At 62.0% G+C, this 24,022-nt stretch overlaps 3 protein-coding genes and 1 non-coding gene across 4 annotated transcripts; 1 reads left to right on the top strand and 3 right to left on the bottom strand.

The window, feature by feature from the left end:
• Window positions 1-897: 897 nt before the first annotated feature.
• On the bottom strand, window positions 898-8,159 carry PNPLA2 (patatin like domain 2, triacylglycerol lipase). The gene is given in 12 exon segments (XM_012769514.3): window positions 898-1,329; window positions 1,332-1,576; window positions 1,700-1,822; window positions 1,986-2,118; window positions 2,222-2,389; window positions 2,532-2,592; window positions 4,527-4,736; window positions 5,129-5,194; window positions 5,280-5,512; window positions 7,240-7,517; window positions 7,847-7,963; window positions 8,109-8,159. Coding segments are annotated over 10 exon segments (1,755 nt in total). The 5' UTR covers window positions 7,427-7,517; window positions 7,847-7,963; window positions 8,109-8,159; the 3' UTR covers window positions 898-1,000.
• A 2,621-nt stretch (window positions 8,160-10,780) lies between these two features.
• On the bottom strand, window positions 10,781-14,412 carry RPLP2 (ribosomal protein lateral stalk subunit P2). The gene is made up of 5 exons (XM_012769512.3): window positions 14,269-14,412; window positions 13,949-14,072; window positions 12,025-12,073; window positions 11,008-11,106; window positions 10,781-10,893 (listed from the first exon to the last, which is right to left on the bottom strand). Exons 2-5 carry the CDS (start codon window positions 14,069-14,071, stop codon window positions 10,817-10,819), a joined length of 348 nt encoding a protein of 115 aa, XP_012624966.1. The 5' UTR covers window position 14,072; window positions 14,269-14,412; the 3' UTR covers window positions 10,781-10,816.
• Window positions 11,860-11,992, bottom strand: LOC142870825 (small nucleolar RNA SNORA52). Its single transcript, XR_012919155.1, has one exon. It is a non-coding gene; the product is annotated as a small nucleolar RNA SNORA52 (small nucleolar RNA).
• A 3,530-nt stretch (window positions 14,413-17,942) lies between the features above and the next one.
• On the top strand, window positions 17,943-23,747 carry PIDD1 (p53-induced death domain protein 1). Its single transcript, XM_012769507.3, has 16 exons — window positions 17,943-18,011; window positions 18,746-19,106; window positions 19,578-19,991; window positions 20,259-20,468; window positions 20,554-20,608; window positions 20,769-20,970; window positions 21,048-21,173; window positions 21,327-21,518; window positions 21,598-21,745; window positions 21,865-22,000; window positions 22,078-22,228; window positions 22,311-22,434; window positions 22,528-22,646; window positions 22,724-22,837; window positions 22,939-23,138; window positions 23,383-23,747. Exons 2-16 carry the CDS (start codon window positions 18,821-18,823, stop codon window positions 23,639-23,641), a joined length of 2,736 nt encoding a protein of 911 aa, XP_012624961.2. The 5' UTR covers window positions 17,943-18,011; window positions 18,746-18,820; the 3' UTR covers window positions 23,642-23,747.
• Window positions 23,748-24,022: the final 275 nt, after the last annotated feature.

Genomic DNA, 24,022 nt, shown 5'->3' on the forward strand with positions numbered 1-24,022 from the left:
CAGCGCATCTGCACAACCCGTGCATTTCGTCATGGAGCGGGAAAGAAGACGGGCAGCCCTTCTCATCTGCCCCGTGAGAGCTCTGTGGCTCGACAGGAGAGATGGGGGCCAGTGGTTCTAAAGGAAATAGAGTCACAAGAAATTCAGGGTGGAATTCGGGGTTTGGAGAGTGATGATGATGTTCCAGAAGACGACGACTTAACTGCATTTGAATAAATGTAGATTGTTGTGCCATACTTAAATAAATAGCACATCCCCTGAAAATAAGCCCTAGGGTGTCTTCTTGAGGAAAACCAAATATAACACCCTGTCTTATTTTCGGGGAAACACGGTATATACTGGCAGGAGACAGTACGTGGGGCCAGGGGAACAGGAAGGCATGTGCACCTGGCCGGGGAGGCTTGCAATGATGGGAGAGGAACACAGAGCTTTGGGCCAAACGCCCAAGGTGGAGCAGGGGCCCAGCACTCCCAGGACCCTGGCATTCAGCTCCAGGAGCCTCACCCTCCACTGCCATCCAGCCCCAGAAGCAGCCCCACGCCCCAGCCATATCGCCGTGTGGAGTGGACGTGCGGACTCCACCTTTTGCAAACATTTTAGTCGTCCTTTATCGAGGATCTTGGTGCCAGATATTTCCACTGGCTCTCACGAAGCTGGGCCCCAAGGTCAGCCAGGGGGCCTCGGGGGGCAGAGGGAGGGGCCTGCGGTCCCAGCTAGAGGGGTGGGCGGGAACCCCTCGGACTCCAGGCCCCCAGTGCCCGCAGAGAGTGCGACCTAGGAGACGTGCCCTGCGGCTGTGGAGACCCTGGTCAGCGGGGGCAGGGGGCAGCCCCTGTCTGCCACGCCTCCCGGTGGGTGAGGGAAGCGGAGTCACACGCAAGTGAAGTAGGCAGAGGCTGAGCTGTGGCATTTATTACATCTGCTTCGGCGAAAATAAATAAATCTTAACAGTCTGCAGCAAAACGTGGAAAAGGGGGAGGGAGGCGCAGGTGCGAGGTTCTCAGGAGTAGCGCTGGAAGGTTAAGGCACAGGTGAGGCCTCCGTGGCGGAGGGGGAGGTACTCCGAGCGCGCCCCCCCCCCAGCACCGCTGCTGCTAGTGAGTGGCTGCGGAGGCTCGAGGCAAAGCCCCCCCTTGGCAGCTGCAAGGGGGGACCGTCGCCTCACTCCGCAGAGGGTCGGGGAGAGGGCTGGGATCGGGTCTGGGCCAGCCCCCTCCCCCGACTCACAGGGCAGGAAGGTTGCTGCGGGGGCCGGGTGCTCAGCCCGCGGACCCCAGGGGGCCCCGGGGGCCCGCCCGGAGCCGCTCAGCAGGGGGGCAGGCCCGGCCCGGGCGCGGGGTCCGCGGGGGCGGGGCCGGCGGGCGCGCGCATGCGCAGGGCGTCCGGCGGGAAGGCCATGTTGGTGCAGAAGAGGCCCAGCAGCAGCTGGCGCTGGCACTCCTCCCACTTGGCCAGCGCGTCCCCCAGCGAGAGGTTGTTGCGCATCCAGCTGGGGAGCACCTCGCTGTAGGCGGCGCACGACAGCGGCACGGAGGGCAGCGACTGGGCGCGGCGCAGCTCCACCTGCCCCGACAGCCTGCGGGAGGGGCGGGACCACGGGGGGGGGGGGGTGGTGCTTCAATGGGAGGCCCCCCGCCCCCCCCCCAGACGCGCTGGCCGCAGGGGTTGGGGGCGCAGGGCGGGCGGCGGGCGGGCTCACCTGGCGGACAGGCGGCTGCGCAGGTTCCTCTTGGCGCGCATGACCAGGTACTGGCAGATGCTGCCGGTCTGCTCCTTCACCCACCGGATGTCCTCAGGAACGTCGGGCAGCCACTCCAGCAAGCTGCCGAGGGGGGTGAAGGGCACGGCGTCAGGGCCACGGCCGGGCCCTCGCGCCCACCCGCGGCACCTGCGCCCCCCGCCTTCCCCGAGCGGCAGGCCGCTGCTAGTGGACAATCCCGAAGCTCAGGCCCCAGCACCCCTCTCGCGACCCCCGCGGCGCACACCGGATGGTGAAGGACACGGCGCTCTCCAGGGGCAAAGTGTAGGGCACCATCATGGCCGTGGCCAGGCGCACGGGCAGCATGTTGGAGAGCGTGGTCATCAGGTCCTTGGGCTCCACGCAGGCCTCCAGCAGGGCTGCGGGCGGACACGGATGGCAGGTTGGCGGCTGGCAGGGGACCCCAGGGCCACTCGGGCCTCAATTTCTCCCAGGGTCTCCGCCCCTTCCCCCGGTGTGCACCCTCATTGAGCCGGGCCGGCAGGTGCTCCAGGATGTGATCTTCCCTGGGCGGCTGCAGGGGATCCTCCACTTGGGCCCTCTCTGCGGCCTCTTCCTCGGCCTCCTCCTCAGGGGCACCGGGGTGGGCGGGGGGCAGTGCCAGCAAGGGGTTGGGCTGGTTCAGGAGGCCTGGGGCGAGGTAAGAAGGCAGAGGGATAGGCGATCAGCGTGGCCATCGCACCTGCCGCCTGAGCAGGACAGGGCTGCAGAGCGTGCCTGGCCCACCCCGCCCGCCAGCCCGCCCGCCAGCCCGCCCCGCCAGCCCACGCACCGTTCCGCCGCAGGAAGCGCAGGCCGTCCCGGTAGCCTTGTTTGCACATCTCCCGAAGCACCTGCGGCGGGGACGGGTAGATGTGAGCAGAGGGGGTCAGGCACGCCCCGTTCTGCCCCCTTAGAGTCCCCGGGCTCCCTTCGGCAGCCACCTCCAACCCCAACCCCCAACGACCTACCGTGTTTCCCCCAGAATAAGACAGGGCCTTATATTTATTTTTCCTTAAGAAGACGCCCTAGGGCTTATTTTCAGGGGATGTATTATTTTTTTTTAACCACTTCAGTACCAGCGTCGAATATAGTTGATAGCCACAGATGAACACCCATGTTGATTTTTAGCCGAGAGCCGTGATATGACTTTTCTCATTTTTCATTTATCAAAATAAAATTGTGGCAAAAAAAAGAAAAAAAAATAAAAAAAAAAGAGAAGTTCGTAGTCCATTTCTGACGAAAAAGCAAAAAAAATAAAAAAAAAATAAATAAAATTGTGAGGCCGGGCGCGGTGGCTCACGCCTGTCATCCTAGCACTCTGGGAGGCCCAGGCGGGCGGATTGCTGGAGGTCAGGAGTTCGAAACCAGCCTGAGCAAGAGCGAGACCCTGCCTCTACTATAAATAGAAATAAATTAATTGGCCAACTAATATATATAGAAAAAATTAGCCGTGCATGGTGGCACGTGCCTGTAGTCCCAGCTACTCGGGAGGCTGAGGCAGGAGGATTGCTTGAGCCCAGGAGTTTGAGGTTGCTGTGAGCCACGCTGATGCCATGGCACTCACTCTAGCCTGGGCAACAAAGCGAGACTCTGTCTCAAAAAAATAAAATAAATAAACAAATAAAAATAACATTGTGGCCCGGACGTGGTAGCTCATGCCTGTAATCCTAGCACTCTGGGAGGCTGAGGCAGGCGGATTGCTCAAAGTCAGGAGTTCGAAACCAGCCTGAGCAAGAGTGAGACCCCATCTCTACTAAAAATAGAAAGAAATTAATTGGCGAACTAAAAATATATAGAAAAAATTTAGTTGGGCATGATGGCGCATGCCTGTAGTCCCAGTTACTCGGGAGGCTGAGGCAGGAGGATCACTTGAGCCCAGGAGTTTGAGGTTGCCGTGAGCTAGGCTGATGCCACAGCACTCTACTTCGGGCAAAAGAGTGAGACTCTGTCTCAAAATAAAATAATAAAATTGTGAACATTTAAAAATAACGTAATAAAAACATATATGTGTATGTTACCTATTCTGATTTACACTACAAGTAAAGCTGCCTATAAAGTAAAACAAGCTTTTAGTGCTTTAAAGCTTTCCTCATCACACAAGAGCAAAACAGATTGGTCGTCAATGCACAGCACAGACTACTGTGCAGACTGTGAGTGCCGGCTGTGGGCAAGGTTTTGTGGCCAGTGAGTGTTGTACCAAAGTGGTTAAGTACAGTACAACAATCTACATTTATTCAAATACAGTTAAGTCGTCTTCTTCTGGAACATCATCATCACTCTCCAAACCCCGAATTCCATCCTGAATTTCTTGCGACTCTATTTCCTTTAGAACCATCGGCCCCCATCTCTCATGTCGGGCAATGGAGCTCTCACGGGGCAGATGAGAAGGGCTGATCCTCCTCTTTCGCGCTCCGCCACGAAAATGCATGGGTTGTGCAGATAAGCTGTGTAGCCACGCCCGTCACTAGGTCTTATTTTCGGGGTGGGGCTTCTATTGCGCAAATGCTTGGAAATCCTGCCAGGGCTTATTTTATGGGTAGCTCTTGTTTTCGGGGAAACACGGGGTATGTTGGATCCAGAACAAGATCCAGGCTGAACAGAGGCTGGACAGACTGCCCCTAGAGAGGCTGTGCGGGCCACAGCACAACGGAAGAGGCTGCACATGTCCCCAAGCCACCCCGCCCCACGGGGGCACTGGGGATATAAGTGGAAGGGGCAGCTGTCTCCCCTGGAGCTCAGTGAGACGCCGGCTGTGCAGGCCACAGTCACACCAGCGCGGGCTCACCATGGGCTCGGGTGGGAAGAGGGCCTTGGAGAGGCGGTACAGGTTGCGCAGGTTGAACTGGATGCTGGTGTTGGTGACCCGGAGCTCGTGGATATTGGTAGAGCTGTCCTGCGGGCAAATGTCACTCTCGCCCGAGAAAGGGGACACTGTGATGGTGTTCTTCAGCTCGTAGAGTGGCAAGTTGTCCGAAATGCCGCCGTCCACGTAGCGCTTCAGCACGACACAGACACAGGGTCACGTGGTGCAGGGCCTGCGGGCCACCCCACTCAGCCCACTGGCAGGAGGGCCCTACCCGGTGGCTATCATTTCATCCGAGCCCTTTCCCCACTGGGCGCTGACCACAGGCCAGCCGGGACACTGAGCAGATGGCCGGACAGTGGGGGCAGGGGGTGGACAGCCACAGGAAGTGTGCGTCTCCACCGGGCTGGCCTGCCTCTTGAGTAACACGGGGAAGTGAGGCAACAGGCGGTGGCACGGTGCGGGGTAGGGGACAGGGCTCTGATGGCCTCCTTCTTTGCTCCCTTGTCCCACAGCCCAGACAGTAGCTGGCTCTCATCATCCCACACAAGGTGCCCAGGGCCAGGCCAGGCGGGAATACTCACCACCCCCTGGAGGGAGGGAGGGATGAGGCCGCAGTACACAGGGATGAAGGTGCTGCAGACATTGGCCTTCGGGGCAGGGACAGAGAGGGAGGTGGTGAGCAGGGGCCTTGGGGTTCACTCTGCACCCCCAACTGGCCCCACCGGGCCTCACCTGGATGAGCTCCTCCTTGGAGTTGAAGTGGGATATAATGACATTCTCACCATCCGAGACGCGGGTCAGGGAGATGCCCAGGCGCCCATTGGCACGCTCGTGGCTGTCGGCAGGCAGGGTCTTCAGCAGGCAGCCACGGATGGTCTTCACCAGGTTGAAGGAGGGGTGCAGGGGGCCCAGGAACCGCTTCCGGGCCTCCTTAGACACCTCGATGATGTTGGCACCAGACTCACCTGGAATAGCAGGGTCAAGCTCAGAGGGCAGCACTCCTGGCTTAGCGACCCACCTTCCCCCCAACGCTCCACGCCCAGGCGCCCACGGCACACAGACGTGGGGCCCCTCCCTTGAACCCGGTGGGCTCCCAGTGTCCACGATGGGGCCCCGCCCACAGTTGAGATTTGTCACCTGTCCCTGGGGAAAGACAGGCAGGCCAGCCACCACTTCCGGAGTAGCAGACAGCAGGGGCTGGCCAACTGGGACCAGGACCTGCCCTCTGCCCTGTATTTCCCAACTGCCTGTCCCCATGAGTCACTGGGCCTGGCGTGGCATCCAGCCGAGGAGGGGGTAGGCAGAGGCTCAACTCTGACTGGCCTCAGCTTTCACCCACTTGGCGAGATCCGGGGGTGGGACCAGGTTTGTTTCCCTCGGAGGGTGCCCAGGGATTGGGGTCCGGCCCAGCCCAGCCGCACAGGTGGGAGCACTGAGCCGGAAGCAGTGGGGGCCACCACCTGGGAGACACACCTGGGTCCCACTGCAGCCCAGAGCCAGCTCCCACAACCCTCCTCTTGGGGACCCACGGGTGCTGCCCAGGACAACACCAGAGCAGAGCCACCCCCAGGAGCGGTCATGGCACCCAGGAGAGGAGCTAAGGACCACGCCCTCCTCTGGGACCACCACCCTGGCCCCGAGTGGGGCAATGTTGGGCGAGGGGCTCTCCTCAGCCAACACCTGCCAACGTGGGCGCTCCAGCTGCCCGAGACCCCTGGAGAAGGAGCCTTGCTGGGAGTGGAGTCAGGGAGGCCCCATGGGAGTAGTGCCTTCCACGCAGGTGCCAGGGACCTAGGTATGTCCTGAGGCCAGCAGGTGGGTGAGAGGCACCGGCCAAGGCCTCTGTGAGGGAAGGGGTGAGCCACAGGCGTGAACCCTCCCCGCCGCCCCCTCCAGGTCCTGACACTTAGAGCTGCACTCCTTGCACCCCCACCTGGAACAAAGGTCGTGGGAAGGGGGCTGGGGTGAACCCTGGACAGGCTCCTGCTGAGCAGGACACCGCTGTCACCCTGGCTGCCCTCAGGGCAGAGGGCTGGGCAGCAGTTCCCAGGACGCCGCGAGCGCTCTGTGTGCTGTAAACATCTCCCCCACGTGGCAGCTGGGGGTGTGTGAACGGGGAGGCCCGGCCCAGCGCACAGGCCCAGGAACCCCAGCTGCAGAGTCCTGACGCTCCCTACCCCATCATGGCCCACGGCTGGGGAGCCAGGCCCTTCTCCAGGGCCCCTGGGCGGGGGGACTAAGCCACAGTGCCCACGCGCCCCTCGGAGGCCACCCCCATACCAGGGCCCCTGGGATGGCCGCCCGGGACGCGGAGCCCCGGGACACAGTGACCGCTGGCACCCAGTCGGATGTCGAGGGTGACAGGGGCGGCCTAGGTCCCTCCTCCGACTCTCACGGTCCCGCCCATGAGCGACTTTCGCTTTCCAATGAAACAGCTTCTGCCGCACCTGCCCGCCCCCCGACCTCTGCGCCCAAGAGGCGGGCCCTGGGCGGCAGCCGCGGCCTCTGCAGCGCGCCGGGCCCGACCCCGTGGGCACTCTCGGAGCAAAACAAACCTGGTCCCGCCCCCGGGCCAGCGCGCCGGCCCGGAGCCTCGGCCGGGGTCCCGGGGCAGACGCAGACCCGTCCCCACGGCGCCCCGCACCCCACGGCGCCCCGCACTCCCCGCCCGCCCGGCCCCCGGCCCGCTCACCCAGGCAGGCCCCGGTGACCAGCGCCGTGGCCGTGAGCGCCCCGGCCGAGGCGCCGTAGATGTGCGTGGCGTTGGCCACCAGGAAGGGCGCGTGCTCGCGGAGGCAGGAGGCCACGCCGATGTGGTACACGCCGAGGAAGCCGCAGCCCGCGAACGAGATGTTCCACGTCGTCTCCCGGGGGAACATCGCGGCGGCGGCGCCGGGGTCCGTTCCGGCTCTGCGAGCCGCGGGTCCTGCGCGAGTCTAGCTCCGAGTCCCCGCCGGCTGGGCGGAGACGCTGCGGGGCCGCGGCGGAGGCGGCGCCTTTAGTGTGGGGCGAGCGGCGGGGCGGGGCCGGGCCGGGCCGCGAGGACCAATCGGGGCGCGCGGGGAACGGCCGCGCCCTTGGGGCCCCGCCCCGCTGGCCCCGCCCCTCACGGGCCCCGCCCGCCCGCCCCTTCCGCCCGGGGGCCGCGACACCTGCCGCCCCGCCGCCGCGCGCCCCACCCCCCGGCCTCCCCGCGGCGGCCTGGGGTGCGGAGGGACGACCCTGGCCCGGAGCCTGGGGTGCCTCGTACGGATTGGGGCACCCGCTGTCCCTCCCTCTGGGGTGCCCGCCGCACCCACCGGTCCGGGGTCCGGAGGAGATGGCCCGGGGCAGGTACACAGCGACAGCGCGGATCAGGACCCGACAACAGCCACTCGGTCTCGGGCCGCCAGGACCCGCTGGTTCACCTGCGGGCTCTGGAAACACCCAAGGCCGATGCGAGTCACACAAACCCTTCCCAGGGGGACCCCAGCTTCACTGACCCGCGCCCCAAGGTCCAGGCGTCGGCCCGCTCCCACCACCCCTCCCCCCGCAGCCCTTGGGGACCTCTCTGCCTGTCACCTAGGTCTGTGGTGGGTCTGACCCTGGCCCCTCGCGCTGCGGGGTCTATCTGGGTCGACTGGGGCGCCCCGCCCCCGCTAATTGCCCCGGGAGGTGGAGCGCGCTCGGGTGATGTCACCCTCCTCCCCTTTTCCGCATTTTTCGCCTACTGTGGAGCAGGCCAGGCTTGGTTTGGATCCAGGATCTAGCCCTGTACCTCACTGCACCCCTCCAACGAGGGGTCTGCCCAGGTCGGGGTGGCGGGAGGCAGCGTGTCCCAGGCGGGAGGTGAGTTCAGGCCCCAGCTGGTGTGAGCGCAGCAAAGGGTCTAGGGCTTGGGGCTGTCCCCCACCCAGGCTCAGTCCAAGAAGTCAGGCCAGGACCTCCCCAGGACAGGGCCCTCTGGGGTCATGCTATCCAGTCCTCCCCACCCCCACCCCGTGCTCCCAGCCATCCCACAGAGTGGATTAAGGTCAACCCAGACCTGCCCTACTAGGGGCCGGCGGGCATTGTCTACACAAGCTCAAAATGAGGAGTGAGAGGAGGAGGTAACCGAGTGTATGGGCACCGCAGAGATTCTGGGGGGCTTCCCTGGGGAGCTGCCGCTGAATTGAGCTCTGACAAGGTCATAGGGCTGCCCAGGCAGCCAACAGCACATGGAAGTCCCCAGGGTGGGGGACCAAGGGGAGGGGAGCTGGGGCCAGGTCAGAGGGAGAGGGTGGAGCTGGGCAGTGGGACTGAATTTACTTAGACTCCTTCTCTGTGCCCGTGGGACACGGCAAAATGCTCTGGATGCAGGTACAGTGCAGCAAATTCACTGGGCAGCAGGGAAGGAGGGCTGGGGTGGCACGGAGGGTACAGCTGGATTGGCGTGATTGGGGTGTCAGGAGACCCTGGTGACTAGACTCTTGGGTGCTGCACAGTGGGCGTGGGGCAGACCCCCTAGGCCATCCTGGGAAGTCCAGGGGCTCAACGGAGTGAGCACTGAGGGGGAAGCCAGCGACTCAGGAAGGTCCTCGTGCACCCTGCCCCAAGGAGAGGTCCAGGAAGGGCCAGGGTGCAGGCCCTCCCCCCATCTGAGGGACTGTTGTGCCTTGGCTGGTGGCTGCCCCAGTGCAAAGAAACCTCTGCCCCCATTTCCACAGCTGTTTTGGGTACATATTAGTCCCTCCAGGCCCCTGGGAGGCTGGGGTGCCAGGAACAAAGCTCTCCTTCCTGGAATCCTGGCTGGGGCTGGGCCTCCCCCCATAAGCAGGAAGGCCACTGGCAGCCCAAGAAGTCCTCCCCTCCCCCACAGCATCAGGCCCCTCCCTTTAGGGTCTCAGCCTGGAATTGTGAGCTCTACTCTGAAGCCTGGGTCCACCCTTCTGAGGGCCCCTGCCCAAGCCTGGGGTGTCAACAGCCCGCCTTACCCCAGCCCTGAGGCACACACTGCATGCAGAGCTGGGGCCCTGCCTTGGTCTTTTCTCTTCTCCCCCATTCCCAGCAACCTCCCCCCAACACACACACCCTGGCTCTAGTCTCCTCCACACCTCACCTGGCTTTCCTCCCACCCTTCTCTCTGCTCCTGTGGACAACCAGGGTCTCCCTGTCACCCAGGCTAGAGTGCAGTGGCGTCATCATAGCTTGCTGAAACCTCAAACTTCTGGGCTTCCTGGGCTCAAGTGATCCCCCTAACTGCAGGTGCCACCACACCTGGCTAATATCTGGCCAAAGGCTAATCTCGCTCATTCAGGCTGCTCTTTAACTCCTGGCCTCAAGTGATCCTCCTGCCTCGACCTCTAAAATTGCTAGGATTACAGGTGTGAGCCACTATGCCCCGCCCAGAGGCTTAACAGTCCAGATGCCCCTCATCTCAGGACTGTGTGGCTCCCCGCTGCTCTCCAATACCCCATGAGCACTTTCTTCCAAGGCTTCTGCCCCCTCCAGGCCTTGGCTGTGGCCTGAGGTCTGCCTGGAGCCACCCTGCTATCTTCAGCGCTTCTCATCACCTAACCATCTCCCAGCAACTATGGCAAGCCACCGCAACGCCCCCAGCTCCCAGCAGGCCTGGCACAACTCACACAGCCAGACAACAGGATGCTGAGCAAAGGGAGAGGCAGATCATCTCCTGGGGGTGGAGGCAGCCTCTGCCCTCAGCACATTCCAGGCCACCCAGGGCCCATAGCCCCATCCACATGTGCCCAACAAGGAAGGGGCTGGCTCATGGACTGCAGGGAATACAGGCCCTAGAAGTGACGGCCCACGTAGCTCAAGGCGTTAAGATGGAGTTGTGAGCACTGCAGAGAAACCCAGGGACACACCCCAATCCCCAAGCTAGGCCCAGGGCCTGCCTCCATCTGCAAAACCAAGAGGCCACCAGCCCTGGCCTTGGCCAGGCACCAAGACCCTCACAGCAGAGCCCTGGACATCACCCAGATACTCCACTCCACATCAGCTTCTCTGCTGTCCACACTTTTGAAGAAAGTTTTCCTGGGTGTCCCCCCAACCCAGGAAACTGCTCAAGACCCAAGGAAGTGGCCTCAGGCAGCTGTGAGACCAGACTCCCTGATTCATGCTCACTCTGCCTAGTAACCCCTTCCCCACCGACCTCGCAGCCCACTGCAGCCCCACACCTGCCCCGTGACGGAACCTGGGCTGTGGCAGTGGCAGAGGCCAGACTCTGACAAAATGCTCTCGTGACACTCAAGGGATACATAAAAAGGCTTTATTTGCAGGGGAGCAGGAATTTAATCAAATAGGCCAAATCCCATGTCGTCATCTGATTCTTCGGACTCCTCCTTCTTCTCGTCTTTCTTTTCCTCTGCTGTGGAAAAGTGGAGAGCACAGTGAGCACAGCCCACGGCCAGGGACAGCCTCCCAGGGACACCGCAGTGGGGACCTGGTCTGAGCCTCAGGCCCTTCACAGGCCTCCACTCACCTGCAGCGGGGGCGGAACCAGCAGCAGGAGCTGCAGCACCTGGGGCAGCAGAGACGGCCACAGCCCCACCAGCGGGCACGCTGGCAAGCTTGCCAATACCTGCGTAAGGAGGGGGAAGGTGAGAGCAGAGCAGGTGCCCGGTCTGGAAGGTTGCTCCAAAGGCTGCAGAGACCTGGGGAAACCAGACTGCACCAGGCACGGCACAGTGAAGCCAACACATCCGGGCCCCGTCATACAGTGCCACTGAGAGCTCCCTTCTTCCAGAACTCAGGATGTCACTCCCCATGCCCCACACCCAGAGCCCTCTTCACACTCACAGCCTGACAATTCTCTATGCCCCTACCCTGTCTAGCCAAAGCAATTTTTCTACCTAAAACTTGCCTTCTAGGAATTCTGCTCCCTTACCCTGGAGGTAAGGGGACACAAACATGTTTCTAACCAGGCAGGGCACCAGTCTGCTGCCCCAGCACCCAGATCTCTGGCCATAGCGATGAGCTCATGGAACGGGCTGTTTGCTGAGTTGGCCTTGCCAGGTCACATGCACAGGGACAGGAGTGGCGTCCCAAACAGCTCAACTTACAAACAAGTCCCATCAGCTCCAGCCTGATGCCAACAGAAAACCATCTGCCCAGTGAAGGGAGCAGAAGCCTGTGGCCATCCCTGACACCCTCAGTCCCGCCCCTTCACGGAAACACCGTGGTGAGAATTGTTGACAAAAGCCCAGTTGTACAGATGCCAAGTTTCAGAGAAATCCTGGGGGAAAGGACTCAGGGCTAGGAGCAGTCAGGCACAAGAGGTAGGGCCGCCAGCAGGTGGAGTCAAAGTGCAAGGCACCCCCTGCTGTCCTGCTCCTAATGTCTAGAAGCATCCGTGACATGAGCTAGCTGAAGCTCTGCTCACTCTCTGGGTGAAGCTTCTAGGGTGCTCTAGTCCACAAGCGAAACCTGGCAGGCCACAGGGGGCCAGCAGGGATTAGGATGGACCATGAAAATGAACATCCTCTCCGAATAAACTCACCCTGGGCAATGACATCTTCAATGTTTTTCCCATTCAGCTCACTGATGACCTGGAAGACACAACCACAGCCAGCAGTTACCAGAGATATGCAACTGCATCCCTGGCCATGACCCGTCTTCTAGAGCTAGGGTAGGAGTACTACATGGAAAAATGCTCTGGGTTTCTTTTTTTTTTTTTTTGAGACAGAGTCTCACTTTGTTGCCCAGGCTAGAGTGAGTGCCGTGGCGTCAGCCTAGCTCACAGCAACCTCAGACTCCAGGGTCTAGCAATCCTCCTGCCTCAGCCTCCCGAGTAGCTGGGACTACAGGTATGCGCCACTATGCCTGGCTAATTTTCTATGTATATATATTAGTTGACCAAATAATTTCTTTCTATTTATAGTAGAGATGGGGTCTCGCTCTTGCTCAGGCTGGTTTCAAACTCCTGATCTGGAGCAATCCGCCCGCCTCGGCCTCCCAGAGTGCTAGGATTACAGGCGTGAGCCACGGCGCCCAGCCTTAAACCAACAGGTAACTACTGTGTTTCCCGGGAAATAAAACCTACCCATAAAATAAGCCCTAATAGGATTTCTAAACATTTGCGAAATAGAAGCCCTACTCCAAAAATAAGACTCAGTGATGGATGTGGCTACATAGCGTATGTGCACAACCCATGCATTTCGTCAAGGAGCGGAAAAGACGACCAGCAGCCCTTCTCATCTGCCCCATGAGAGCTCTATTGCTCGATATGAGAGATTGGGGCCAATGGTTCTAAAGGAAATAGAGTCGCAAGAAATTCAGGAATGAATTCAGGGTTTGGAAAGTTATGATGATATTCCAGAAGAAGATAACTTAACTGAATTTGAATAAATGTAGATTGTTGTACTGTACTAAAAAAAATAGCACATCCCCTGAAAATAAGCCCTAGGGTGTCTTTTTTTTTTTTTTTTTTGAGACAGAGTCTTGCTTTGTTGCACAGGCTAGAGTGAGTGCCGTGGCGTCAGCCTAGCTCACAGCAACCTCAAACTCCTGGGCTCAAGCAATCCTCCTGCCTGAGCCTCCCAAGTAGCTGGGACTACAGGCATGTATCACCATGCCCGGCTAATTCTTTTCTATATATATTAGTTGGCCAATTAATTTCTTTCTATTTATAGTAGAGACGGGGTCTCGCTCTTGCTCAGGCTGGTTTCAAACTCCTGATCTGGAGCAATCCGCCCGCCTCGGCCTCCCAAAGTGCTAGGATTACAGGCGTGAGCCACTGCGCCCGGCCTAGGGTGTCTTCTTGAGGAAAAATATAACACCCTGTATTATTATCGGGGAAACATGGTATTAGCTGCATGTGACTCTTTTCAGGTAATATATGCTGTAGGTGCAAACTAGACACTAGAATTCTAAGACACAATACTAACAAAAAAAATACAAAACATTTTGTTACTTATATTGACCAGACACTAAAACAGCATTTTAGTGACCAGCCTGCGCAAGCATAGTTGGATCCCGTATCTAACGACAACAAAGACTTAGCTGGGCGTAGTGGCATAGGCCTTGTAATCCCAGCTACTCGGAAGGCTGAGGTAGGAGGATCGCCTAAGTCCAGGAGTTTAAGGCTGCAGTGAGATGTGATGAGGCCACTGCACTCTAGCCTGGCAGACAAAACCAGATCTTGACTCAAGAAACAAACACACAAAAAAAGTTGTTTCATACAAGCTGCATGAAGTTGAAGCAGACTTTGCCTTTTCTTACTTGTTTTATGTTATACAACCCGCCTCCATTAAGCTTCTCAACTGTGCTGGTCCGGGCTTTGCCTCCCCCGTGCCCTTCTCCTTTCTTGGCTACCCAGACGGACACAAGCCGCTTCCCAAACTCTGCAGCACGTTCACTGCGCTGCCCGGGCGGAAAACCGGATCAGGCAGCAGCCAGGCCCCCGGGCCCGCGGGGGCAGCTACCTTGTTGAGCCGGTCGTCGTCCGCCTCGATGCCGACGCTGTCCAGGATCTTCTTGATGTCCTTGGCGCTGGGGGAGGAGTTGCCCCCGAGGGCAGCCAGCAGGTAGGAAGCCACGTAGCGCATCCTGCGGCGGGCGGAGAGCGCGCGGCGGCGGCGTTACCCCCGCGGCCTCCCGCCACCCGACCCCGGGGTCGCCGCGCCGGCCGAACGAGGCCGCGCGAGGCTCACCCCGGAGGCCCCCGCCCTGGCGAGGCCACCCGCCCCGCGGACCGTTCCCACCCCCACGGCCCCGGCACCCACGGCCCGGCCGCCCCACTCACTCGGCGGCGGAGAGGCCTCACGCGTGCGACCTCGGCGGCGGCAGGGAGGGAAAGGAAGGCGCAGACGCAGGGGGCGGGGGTAAACCGCTACCCAGAAGCCTCTGGGACTCGGGCGCGGCGGCGCACGGGGGCGCCTCCGAGTGACGCAACGGGACGCTCAGCCAATGAGGACGCGGGGAAGCCATTGTCCTGTCTAAGTCCGGGGGTCGCCCAGTAAAGGCGAAGGGCGGTTCCGGGACCGTTTTCTCCTACAGCACGGGGCTAATGTCCTCCAGAACCTGTCGGGCGACGGACGTAGCGAGCCCAGGGGGACTTCATCTCCCTTCAGCGCCTAGCGCCCCCAGCATGACTCGCGGCGCCTATAGCTCCCAACATGCAGCGCGGCCGCCACGCCCAGGACGCATCCTTTTACCGCGAACTGCAAGTCCCATGGTGCACCGCTGCCGGAAGTGCATGTGCGCCGCGGCTTGCGCTGGGCTGCACGTGGGCCTGGGGTAAGCAGCAGACAGCTGGGCAGGTCTCTCTGCCCGGCTGGTGGTTTCCGGGCTGACGTCGGGCCACGTGTCCGGCCGGGGTCCTAGGTGGGCGAGCCTCCTCAAGCTTAGTGACTGCGGCCCTAGCTAGGAGGCTGACCTTGTCATGCCGTGGCCTGTGGGTCAGGGCGGCGGGGCAGATGAGGAGCCCCAGCTTAGGAGGCCGGGGCAAAGTGGTGCGGCAGCGTCACCCACTCCCAGAGGAGCGGCTCACCCCTGCAGCCCTGGGAGGGATGAGGCCCGAGGGACCCGCTTGGGAGCTGGCCGGGTCGGCCCAGAACTGACCTCAGTGCCCGTGTGGACATTGCATATCACTAATTACCCCTTCGTGTCAGGGACCTTGCCGCACCCTGGGGTCCCCAGAGGGAACAGGTTCAGCCCTGCCTTCGCAGGACTTAAGGCTCTTGTGCTAGGACACGCAAAGTAAAGAAAGGAGGCAATCCGAGAGAGAGGGAGGAGGAGGCCTTGGTCTGGGCAGCCTGGGAAAACTTCCTTCAGGCAGCGACACTGAGCTGAAAGATGAGGAAGATGAGGGCCCTGCAAAGATCTAGGGCCAGCACCAGGCAGAGGCAGCCCCAGCCCACGTGGGGCTCGAATGACACTGCAGATCCTCGTGTGTAGTGCATCCAGCACTGGTGTGTGAACTCCAATTTGGATAATCTCTCTTAGCGACCTCTCTTCATTGCCCCCAGTTTATAGATGGGGCAGTTGGGCACAGACAGGTTTTTTTGCCCAAGGCCACCTATCTGGGGTAAAGTGGCAAGGATGGGACTTTATTGCAGTCACAAAGTGAAGCCATTCAATGTGTTAAGCAGCTGTGTCGTGTGCTTGGATGCTTTTTATAAGAGTTGTCAATGTTGGAAATTCTTAAATAAAACTGATTTAAATAAAAAAAATGTGTTAAGCAGGAATGTGGCAGGTTGTGATTTTCTTTAATGGTAAAATAACACATAACAACGTTTACCATTTTAACTACTTTTTTTTTTTTTTGAGACAGAGTCTCACTTTGTTGCCCAGGCTAGAATGAGTGCCGTGGTGTCAGCCTAGCTCACAGCAACCTCAAACTCCTGGGCTTGAGTGATCCTTCTGCCTCAGCCTCCCGAGTAGCTGGGACTACAGGCATGCGCCACCATGCCCGGCTAATTTTTTATATATATATCAGTTGGCCAATTAATTTCTTTCTATTTATAGTAGAGACGGGGTCTCGCTCTTGCTCAGGCTGGTTTTGAACTCCTGACCTTGAGCAATCCGCCCGCCTCGGCCTCCCAAGAGCTAGGATTACAGGCGTGAGCCACAGCGCCCGGCCTCATTTTAACTACTTTTAAAGGTATACAATAGCACTAAGTGCATTCACATTGTTGTGCAGCCATCACCGTAAACATCTCAGAAACCTTTTCATCATCCCAAAGTGAAACTATACCCATTAAATTCCCCATTCCCCCTCTCCCAGCCCCTGGTAACCACCATTCCACTTTCTGTTTCTATGATTTTGACTACTCTGAGGACCTAATAGGAGTGAAATCATACAGCATTTGTTCTTTTGTGCCTGACTTCGTTCATTCAGCATGTTTTCAATTATCAAGGCTCATCTATTTTGTATAGCATGTACCAGGATTTATTTATTTATTTTTTTAAGAGATGGGTCTGAATGTGTTGCATAGGCTGGAGTGCAGTGTCTACTTCCCGGCACAATCATAGCGCATTACAGCCTCAAACTCCTGGACTTAAGTGATCCTCCTGCCTCAGCCTCCCTAATAGCTCAGCCTACAGGTACTAGACAGTGTGCCTGGCTTCCTTCCTTTTTAAGGCTGAATAATATTCCTGTGATTGTTTTTTTTGTTTTGTTTTGTTTTTTAATATTTTTGTGGACGAGGTTCTGGGGCCCCAAGAGAGGGGGTCCCCAGAAGTCACCCTTAGCCGGGCGGGGTGGCTCACGCCTGTAATCCTAGCTCACTGGGAGGCTGAGGCGGGAGGATCGCTCAAGGTCAAGAGTTCGAAACCAGCCTGAGCAAGAGCGAGACTCTGTCTCTACTATAAATAGAAAGAAATTAATTGGCCAACTAATATATAAAGAAAAAATTAGCCGGGCATGGTGGCACATGCCTGTAGTCCCAGCTACTCAGGAGGCTGAGGTAGGAGGATGGCTTGAGCCCAGGAGTTTGAGGTTGCTGTGAGCTAGGCTGACGCCACGGCACTCACTCTAGCCTGGGCAACAAAGTGAGAGACTCTGTCTCAAAAAAAAAAAAAAAAAAGAGAAGTCGCCCTTGATTGGGTTTTTGAAAAGATTCCTCTGGCAGCTACGTGGAGACTGAATGAAAGGAAGGACTGGAGGAAATGGAAGTGGGGAGGCCTGGCAGGGACCTGCCCACCCTGGTGGCGGTAAGAGGGAGCACACAATATAATCTGGAGTAAAACCGACAGAACTCTGGGGCATCAGGAGGCCGGTGAATGAAGCACAGGCCCCGAGCTTAGCAGGTCGGTCACGTTTGGTGGGGAAAGCACACAGATGGGGTGAGGTTCTTGGCTTTGGCCCTCACCAGCTACAGGGTCTTGGGCAAAATCTGATCTCTCAGAGCCTCCTTTGGGAAATTCAGACGAGGATTCCAGGAGGCCGCGCCAGGAAGCTCCCTGCCTTGGCACCTGGCCCAGGGCGATGGCCAATAAAGGAGGGTCTTTGGAGCCGTGGGCAGGTTGGGTAGCTCTGCGAGGCTCCGGGAGGCTTCCCAGGGAGGGAGGCCGTTGGCGCTGACTGTGGAAGGGCACTCTTAGGGTTCTGGCTTCCGGGGCTGGGGGGCGGCGGTGGCGACCGGCCAGCAAAGCCCGCCCCCACGGCCTGGGATCGAACCTGGGCCGGGACTGCACAGCCTGGGAGCCCGGGGCGGGATTCTCCGAAAGGCGGGACTCGGGGCGCGCCGCCGGCCCTCCCGGCGCGGGTGCTGCACGGCACAGAGTTACGCGGGCTGACGGGGAGCGGAGTGCAGGAGCGCGGGCGGCGCGACACACGGACCGGCCGGTGTCCGCGTCCCGGGGCCGCAGGCTGGCGGAGGGCAGGCGGGGCGGGACCGCCGACGGGGCGGGGCCTGGGGTCTGGGGGCGGGGCCCGGGACCTGGGGGCGGGGCCTAGAGCAGCCCGCCCGGAACCGCGCCGGCGGGAACACGGGCGCGGAGCGCGCGGACCGGCGCCGGCGTTTGCGCCCCGCCTGGAGGCAGGTACGCGCCGGCCGCGGGCGCGGAGGGGACGGCGGGGACGTTCGCTGCGAGAGGGCGGGGCTGCCCCAGGCGCTGCACCCCGGCCTCCCCAGCCGGCCTCCACGGTCGAGGGCGCGCGCTCGGGGTCGGGGCCCGCCCCCACGCCGTCTGAGCCCTCCCTAGCGGACGGAGGTGGGAACTGGAAAGGGCAGGCGAGCTCTCCCCCAGGGATCAACGGATTGGGGTCCCGCCCCCAAGACCCCGAAGCCGTGGTGCAGTGGCTCACGCCTCAGGTCCCTCCTCTTAAACACTGGCTTCTCTGACATGCGGGCCACAGTCACCCCCCGCGGCCTCAGAGCTGATTGCTATGAAGGTCGAAGGTCGACTCATTCCCCAGAGCAAGCAAGGGCTGCAGCCTGATGGCCTGACAGGTCTGGGAGTCACTTGCCCCCGATTTCCAGAACTTGAAGCCTCACTCCTGGCCCCTACCTGGAGCAGGGTTCCCCAGGCTCTGCGGTGTACACAGTCTCCCTGCCTGGTTCCCTTCCCAGCCAGGGGGGGGAATCCCATTCCCCACCCCCCTTTCCAGCAATGGCCCAGGCTCCAGGGCTGCGAGTGACCACAGGGTCTCCCCCGCTCTGTGGACCAGATGGCCTGGCTCCAGGGCTCCCCCGCTGCAGCCAGAGTCCCTGTTCCCCTGGTAGGAGGAGGGAACCAGCCCCCACTCCTACCCACTCTTCCCCCTTCCTCTGCAGCCTCCCTGGGCCCTGCCTGATCAGGCCTGCCTACGTGCCAGGACATGTCTGGCCCCCGAGGACACTTGGTGGGTGATGGCTGCAGTGGTGGAGGGGCTGGAGCCCGAGGCAGCTGCTGCAGAAGATGCTGTAGAGACGACCGTGGATGCAGGGCCTCTCCTGGTCGGGGGGAACCGGCTGAGCTTCGACCTGCACCCTGGGGGCTGCCGCCGGCTGCTGCACCTGTGTGCCCAGCAGCTCCCTCAGCTGCTCCAGGTGGAGTTCTTGCGGCTGAGCACCCACGAGGACCCCCAGCTGCTGGAGGCCACCCTGGCCCGGGTGCCTTGGTGCCTGCCCCGACTCCGCTCCCTGGTCCTCAAAGGTGAGCCTGGCCCTCTCCCTATCTCTAGCTCTGCCCTGCCACTGCTTGATTCTCAAAGGCAAACCTTAGCCCCAGCCCCAGCCCCAGGCCCCACCTCCCCCGGGGGCTCCCCAGGTGTGAACTCCTGTCCTACTCCTGGTCCCTGTCCTCAGCTCCTTCACCCTCCTCACCCAAGGTGAGGCTGGCTGCGTCCAAGCTCCCAGACCCTGAAGCTGCCCTGTGGGGTCTCTCAGCAGACCCCAGTGTGGATGTTGCTCCTGGGGTAGGTCATGGGTGACAGCTGTCAGCTGAGATGGACCAGTGGTCTCCGTCCCTGCCTCCCTCCGTTTCTAGCGTCTGTCTGTCCCTGTCTGGGGGGGGGGGCAGTGGGAGGTCTGTGCCTCTCGGGCAGCTCTTTCTCTGGCTGGCAGGGCCAAGCTGGGACCTGGGACCCTGGTTCTGAGGGCCACATCTTCCTCCCCTTCTTCCCAGGGGGGCAGTGCCGGGATGCACTGGGAGCCTGCCTCCGGGGCGCCCTGACCACCCTGCCCGCTGGCCTGAGCGGCCTGGCCCGCCTGGCCCACCTGGACCTGAGCTTCAACAGCCTGGAGACGCTGCCGGGCTGTGTCCCGCAGATGCGTGGCCTGGACGCGCTCCTGCTCTCGCACAACTGCCTCTCCGAGCTGCCGGAGGCCCTGGGGGCCCTCCCTGGCCTCACCTTCCTCGCCGTGACACACAACCGCCTGCAAACGCTGCCCACAGCTCTTGGGGCCCTGTCCACCCTACAGCGCCTCGATCTCTCCAAGAACCTCCTGGACACTCTGCCCCCGGAGATTGGAGGCCTGGGCAGCCTCAGTGAGCTCAATCTGGCCTCCAACCGGCTGCAGAGCCTCCCAGCCTCTCTTGGTGAGTAGCAGCTGCAGCCCCCTGTGCTCACGGGGCCTGCTGGGCAGCACCCCGCGGCCACTGGCCGGGCTCCGCCCTCACCTGGGCCCCGAGCTACCAGCTTGGCCCACGGCGGCTTCATTGGTGGCCCTTGGGGGCCTTTGAGGCTCCCTGTGCAGCTTTGTCAGAGCGCTCGGAGGAGTTGAGCCTGAGACAGCCTCTCTGGGAGGCTGCGGCAGGAGCATCCTGGTGGTCCCCTGCCGGCCCTGATCCCGCCCCTGCCCCCAGCGGGGCTGCGGTCCTTGCGGCTCCTGCTCCTGCACAGCAACCTCCTGGCCTCGGTGCCCGCCGGCCTGGCCCGCCTCCCGCTGCTCACCCGGCTCGACCTGAGGGACAACCAGCTCCGGGAGGTGCCCCCCGAGCTACTGGACGCCCCCTTCGTGCGCCTGCAGGGGAACCCCCTGGGCGAGGTCTCGGCAGACCCTCCGAGTCCCCCAGGTAGGCTTTGTGCGAGGGAGGGGCAGCCCGTGCTAGGACGTGGGCACCCCCCAGTGTCCTGACGCCAGGTCTGTCCCTTCCGCAGGGACACCCCCAGTTCTGGAAATGCCCAGGCTGTTCCTGACCTCATATTTGGACAGGTACCGGGGTGGGGGGTGGGCAGGAGGAGGGAGAGCAGGAGTGTCTGTTGACCAGTCCCCTGGCCCGGGGGGCCTCAGTGGTCTTTTGGAGCCCCTGGGCACCGGGTTCTGCCACACGGGCCCCTCTGAGTCTGACCCGACGCCCCCGTTTCCTCCTCAGCTTCCCTGTGACCCCCCGAGGCTGCTCTGTGACCCTGGCCTGTGGCGCCCGCCTGCAGTTCCCGGCAGGGGCCACCGCCACCCCCATCACCATCCGCTACCGGCTGCTGCCGCCGGAGCCAGGCCTCGTCCCCCTGGGCCCCCACGACGCCCTGCTCAGTGGTGTCCTGGAGCTGCAGCCCCACGGTGTGGCCTTCCAGCAGGCATGGCCAGCGCGGGGCGGCGGGCAGGGGTGGAGGCCCAGGGCTGGCCCTAGCCTCACACCACCCTTGCTCGGCAGGACGTGGGCCTGTGGCTGCTGTTTGTGCCCCCGCGGGCCCGGCGTTTTCGCGAGGTGGTGGTCAGGACCCGCACTGACGACAGCTGGGGTGACCTGGAGACCCACCTGGAGGAAGAGGCGCCCACGGTGAGGGCCGCCCAGGCCTGCAGGGGGCCCACCCTGTCCACCGCCCTCCCCTCCCCTGCCCCACCCCTGCCCATCCTGCCTCTGCCTCTAGCTTGGTCCTGCTCCCTCTGTCCGGCAGCTCCGCCCTGACCCCTCTCCTGTCTGACCCCCCAGCACCCGTTCCAGCGGCTCTGGGCTCACTGCCAGGTGCCCCACTTCTCCTGGTTCCTTGTGGTTTCTCGCCCCGTGTCCAATGCCTGTCTGGTGACACCAGAGGGGACACTGCTGTGCTCCTCTGGTCATCCGGGGGTCAAGGTCACCTTCCCCCCTGGGGCTACCGAAGAGCCTCGTCGAGTCTCCATGCAGGTATGGCCGGGGTAGCCCCGAGGACAGCAGGTGGAGCCTCAGCCCACAGGTGGGTGCTCAGGTGGCCTGTCTGCCCCAGGTGGTGCACATGGCCAGCAGGGAGCTGCGAGCTCTCCTGGGGGAGCCAGGGGCCGCAGTGAGCCCCCTGCTGTGCCTCTCGCAGAGCGGCCCCCCCAGCTTCCTCCGCCCAGTCACTGTGCAGCTGCCTCTGCCCTCTGGCACCACAGGTAAGAGGTGACCACGTGCTGTATCTAGAACTATGGCCACAGTGCAGAGGGGGCAGTGCTTGCAGGGGGGGAGCCCTTGGCTGGGGGGGCCTTAGCCTACTGCCCCGTCCTGTCCCCAGGCCTCAGTCTGGACCGCGCCTGCCTGCACCTGTTGTACTGGGCCCCTCCTGCAGCCACCTGGGATGACATCACGGCTCAGGTGGTACTGGAGCTCACCCACCTGTACGCCCGCTTCCAGGTCACACACTTCTCCTGGTCAGTGTCCACCCAGCCTCCTCAGTCCCCCGACACCCACCCAGTCTGCATAGTCCCCTCACCCCCAGCCCTCCCAGGTACTGGCTCTGGTACACCACCAAGACCTGCGTGGGGGGCCTGGCGCGGAAGGCCTGGGAGCGGCTGCGGCTGCACCGCGTGAACCTCATCGCCCTGCAGCGGCGGCGGGACCCCGAGCAAGTCCTGCTGCAGTGCCTGCCCCGCAACAAGGTGGGGGTGGGGCAGGGGGGCGGCCAGCGGGCAGGGGTGGGGCTCGGAGCTTTGGGCTCTGAGCCACGTGGGGGCCTCTTAGGTGGACGGCACGCTTCAGCGGCTGCTAGAGAGGTACCGGGGCCCTGAGCCCTCCGACACCGTGGAGATGTTTGAGGGTGAGAAGTTCTTTGCGGCCTTCGAGCGGGGCATCGATGTGGATGCTGGTAGGCCCCCTTGGCCCTGGAGGGGGAGCTGGTGGCCTGTCCCCCCCCACGCCCCCCTGCTGAGCCCCACCCCACCCCCGCCCCATCCCCCAGATCGCCCCGACTGCGTGGATGGCAGAGTCTGCTTTGTCTTCTACTCACACCTGAAGAACGTGAAGGAGGTTTACGTGACCACCACTCTGGACCGGGAGGCTCAGGCTGTGCGGGGCCAGGTGGGCCGGTGGGGCAGGGCCTCCCCAGGTTGCCTGGGCGGGGGCCAGAGCTCTGAACCCTACCCGATCCCCCTCAGGTGTCCTTCTACCGGGGCACGGTGCCCGTGGAAGTGCCCGAGGAGGCGGAGGCTGCCCGTCGGAGGAAGGGCGCAGATGCCCTGTGGATGGCCACTCTGCCCATCAAGTTGCCGGTGGGGCTGGGGGCGGTGTGAAGGGGTGTGGATGGGACAGAGACCCAGGGGCGACTCGGGCAGGGTCTGGGGCCCACTACAGTTCCTCCTCCCCCCGACAGAGGCTACGGGGGTCCGAGGGGCAAGGGCGGCGGGCTAGCCTCTCCCTGGCACCTCTGAACCTGGGCGACGCTGAGACCGGCTTCCTGACCCAGAGCAACCTGCTGAGTGTGGCCGGGCGCCTGGGCCCTGACTGGCCGGCCGTGGCCCTGCACCTGGGCATGCCCTACCGTGAGCTGCAGCGCATCCGGCATGAGTTCCGGTGAGCCGCCTGCTGCCAGCCTGAGGGCTGGGCCCTGGCTACCCAGAGGACCCCATTTGATGCTGGCAAAAGTTTTCTTCTGGGGGAGGTGGGGGGTGGGAGCAGGGCAACCAGGCTGGAAAGGGAAGGTCTGGCAACAGCAGGCACCAGGCCCAAGGAGGTCCAGGGGGAGTGAGACCCTGAATGTGGTGAGTGGGCCCTGGGCAGGTGGGCAGCACCGCTCCCTCTGCAATTCCTCTCCCAGGGACGACCTGGACGGGCAGATACGCCATATGCTCTTTTCCTGGGCTGAGCGCCAGGCTGGGCAGCCAGGGGCCGTGGGGCTCCTGGTGCAGGCCCTGGAGCAGAGTGACCGGCAGGACGTGGCTGAAGAGGTTCGGGCAGTCTTGGAGCTCGGCCGCCACAAGTACCAGGACGGGATCCGGCGCACAGGCCTGGCTTCCGAGGACCCTGCTGTGCCCGGCCCGTCGCCTCCACAGTCCCAAGAGCCTGCCCAGGCCTAGGCCCCACAGCCTCTGGGCTGGCCTGACTCGCCCCTGCCGATGGCCAGAATCCCCCGCCTCAAGCCTCTCGGAGTGTCTCCCGTGGGCAACAAACCTGTACTGTTTCCTCTGTGGTCTCAGAGCTTGTTTATTTACGGCTAGAGATGCTGGAGGGAGGCGGGTGATGGAGGCCCAGCCCTGCTGGGAGGGCCTGTGCAGGCCGACTGCCCGGAGCCCTTGCTCCTGCCGCTCTTCCCACCATGCCTGGCCCTCCTCTTGGTCCTGATCTTCCCGCGGACTGGGAGGAGCTGGTGCTACAAAGTAGCAGCGCTGGTGGATGGATACAAAGTCGCTTGTGTGGCAGGAGCGTGCTTCCGCCTTGCCACACCGGCGCTTGGCGAG

Source organism: Microcebus murinus, chromosome 4 (assembly GCF_040939455.1).
Source record: "Microcebus murinus isolate Inina chromosome 4, M.murinus_Inina_mat1.0, whole genome shotgun sequence".
NCBI lineage: Eukaryota > Metazoa > Chordata > Mammalia > Primates > Cheirogaleidae > Microcebus > Microcebus murinus.

Excerpts from the sequence above, each read along its gene's own strand:
- PIDD1 (XM_012769507.3), top strand. The coding sequence starts at position 18,821 with ATGGCTGCAGTGGTGGAGGGGCTGGAGCCCGAGGCAGCTGCTGCAGAA. Across the intron at positions 20,609-20,768 it reads CTGACCTCATATTTGGACAG|CTTCCCTGTGACCCCCCGAG; the intron begins GTACCGGGGTGG and ends TTTCCTCCTCAG. Across the intron at positions 21,519-21,597 it reads CTCGTCGAGTCTCCATGCAG|GTGGTGCACATGGCCAGCAG; the intron begins GTATGGCCGGGG and ends TGTCTGCCCCAG.
- RPLP2 (XM_012769512.3), bottom strand. The coding sequence starts at position 14,071 with ATGCGCTACGTGGCTTCCTACCTGCTGGCTGCCCTCGGGGGCAACTCC. Across the intron at positions 12,074-13,948 it reads ACGACGACCGGCTCAACAAG|GTCATCAGTGAGCTGAATGG; the intron begins GTAGCTGCCCCC and ends TGTGTCTTCCAG. Across the intron at positions 11,107-12,024 it reads TGAAGATGTCATTGCCCAGG|GTATTGGCAAGCTTGCCAGC; the intron begins GTGAGTTTATTC and ends CTCCTTACGCAG.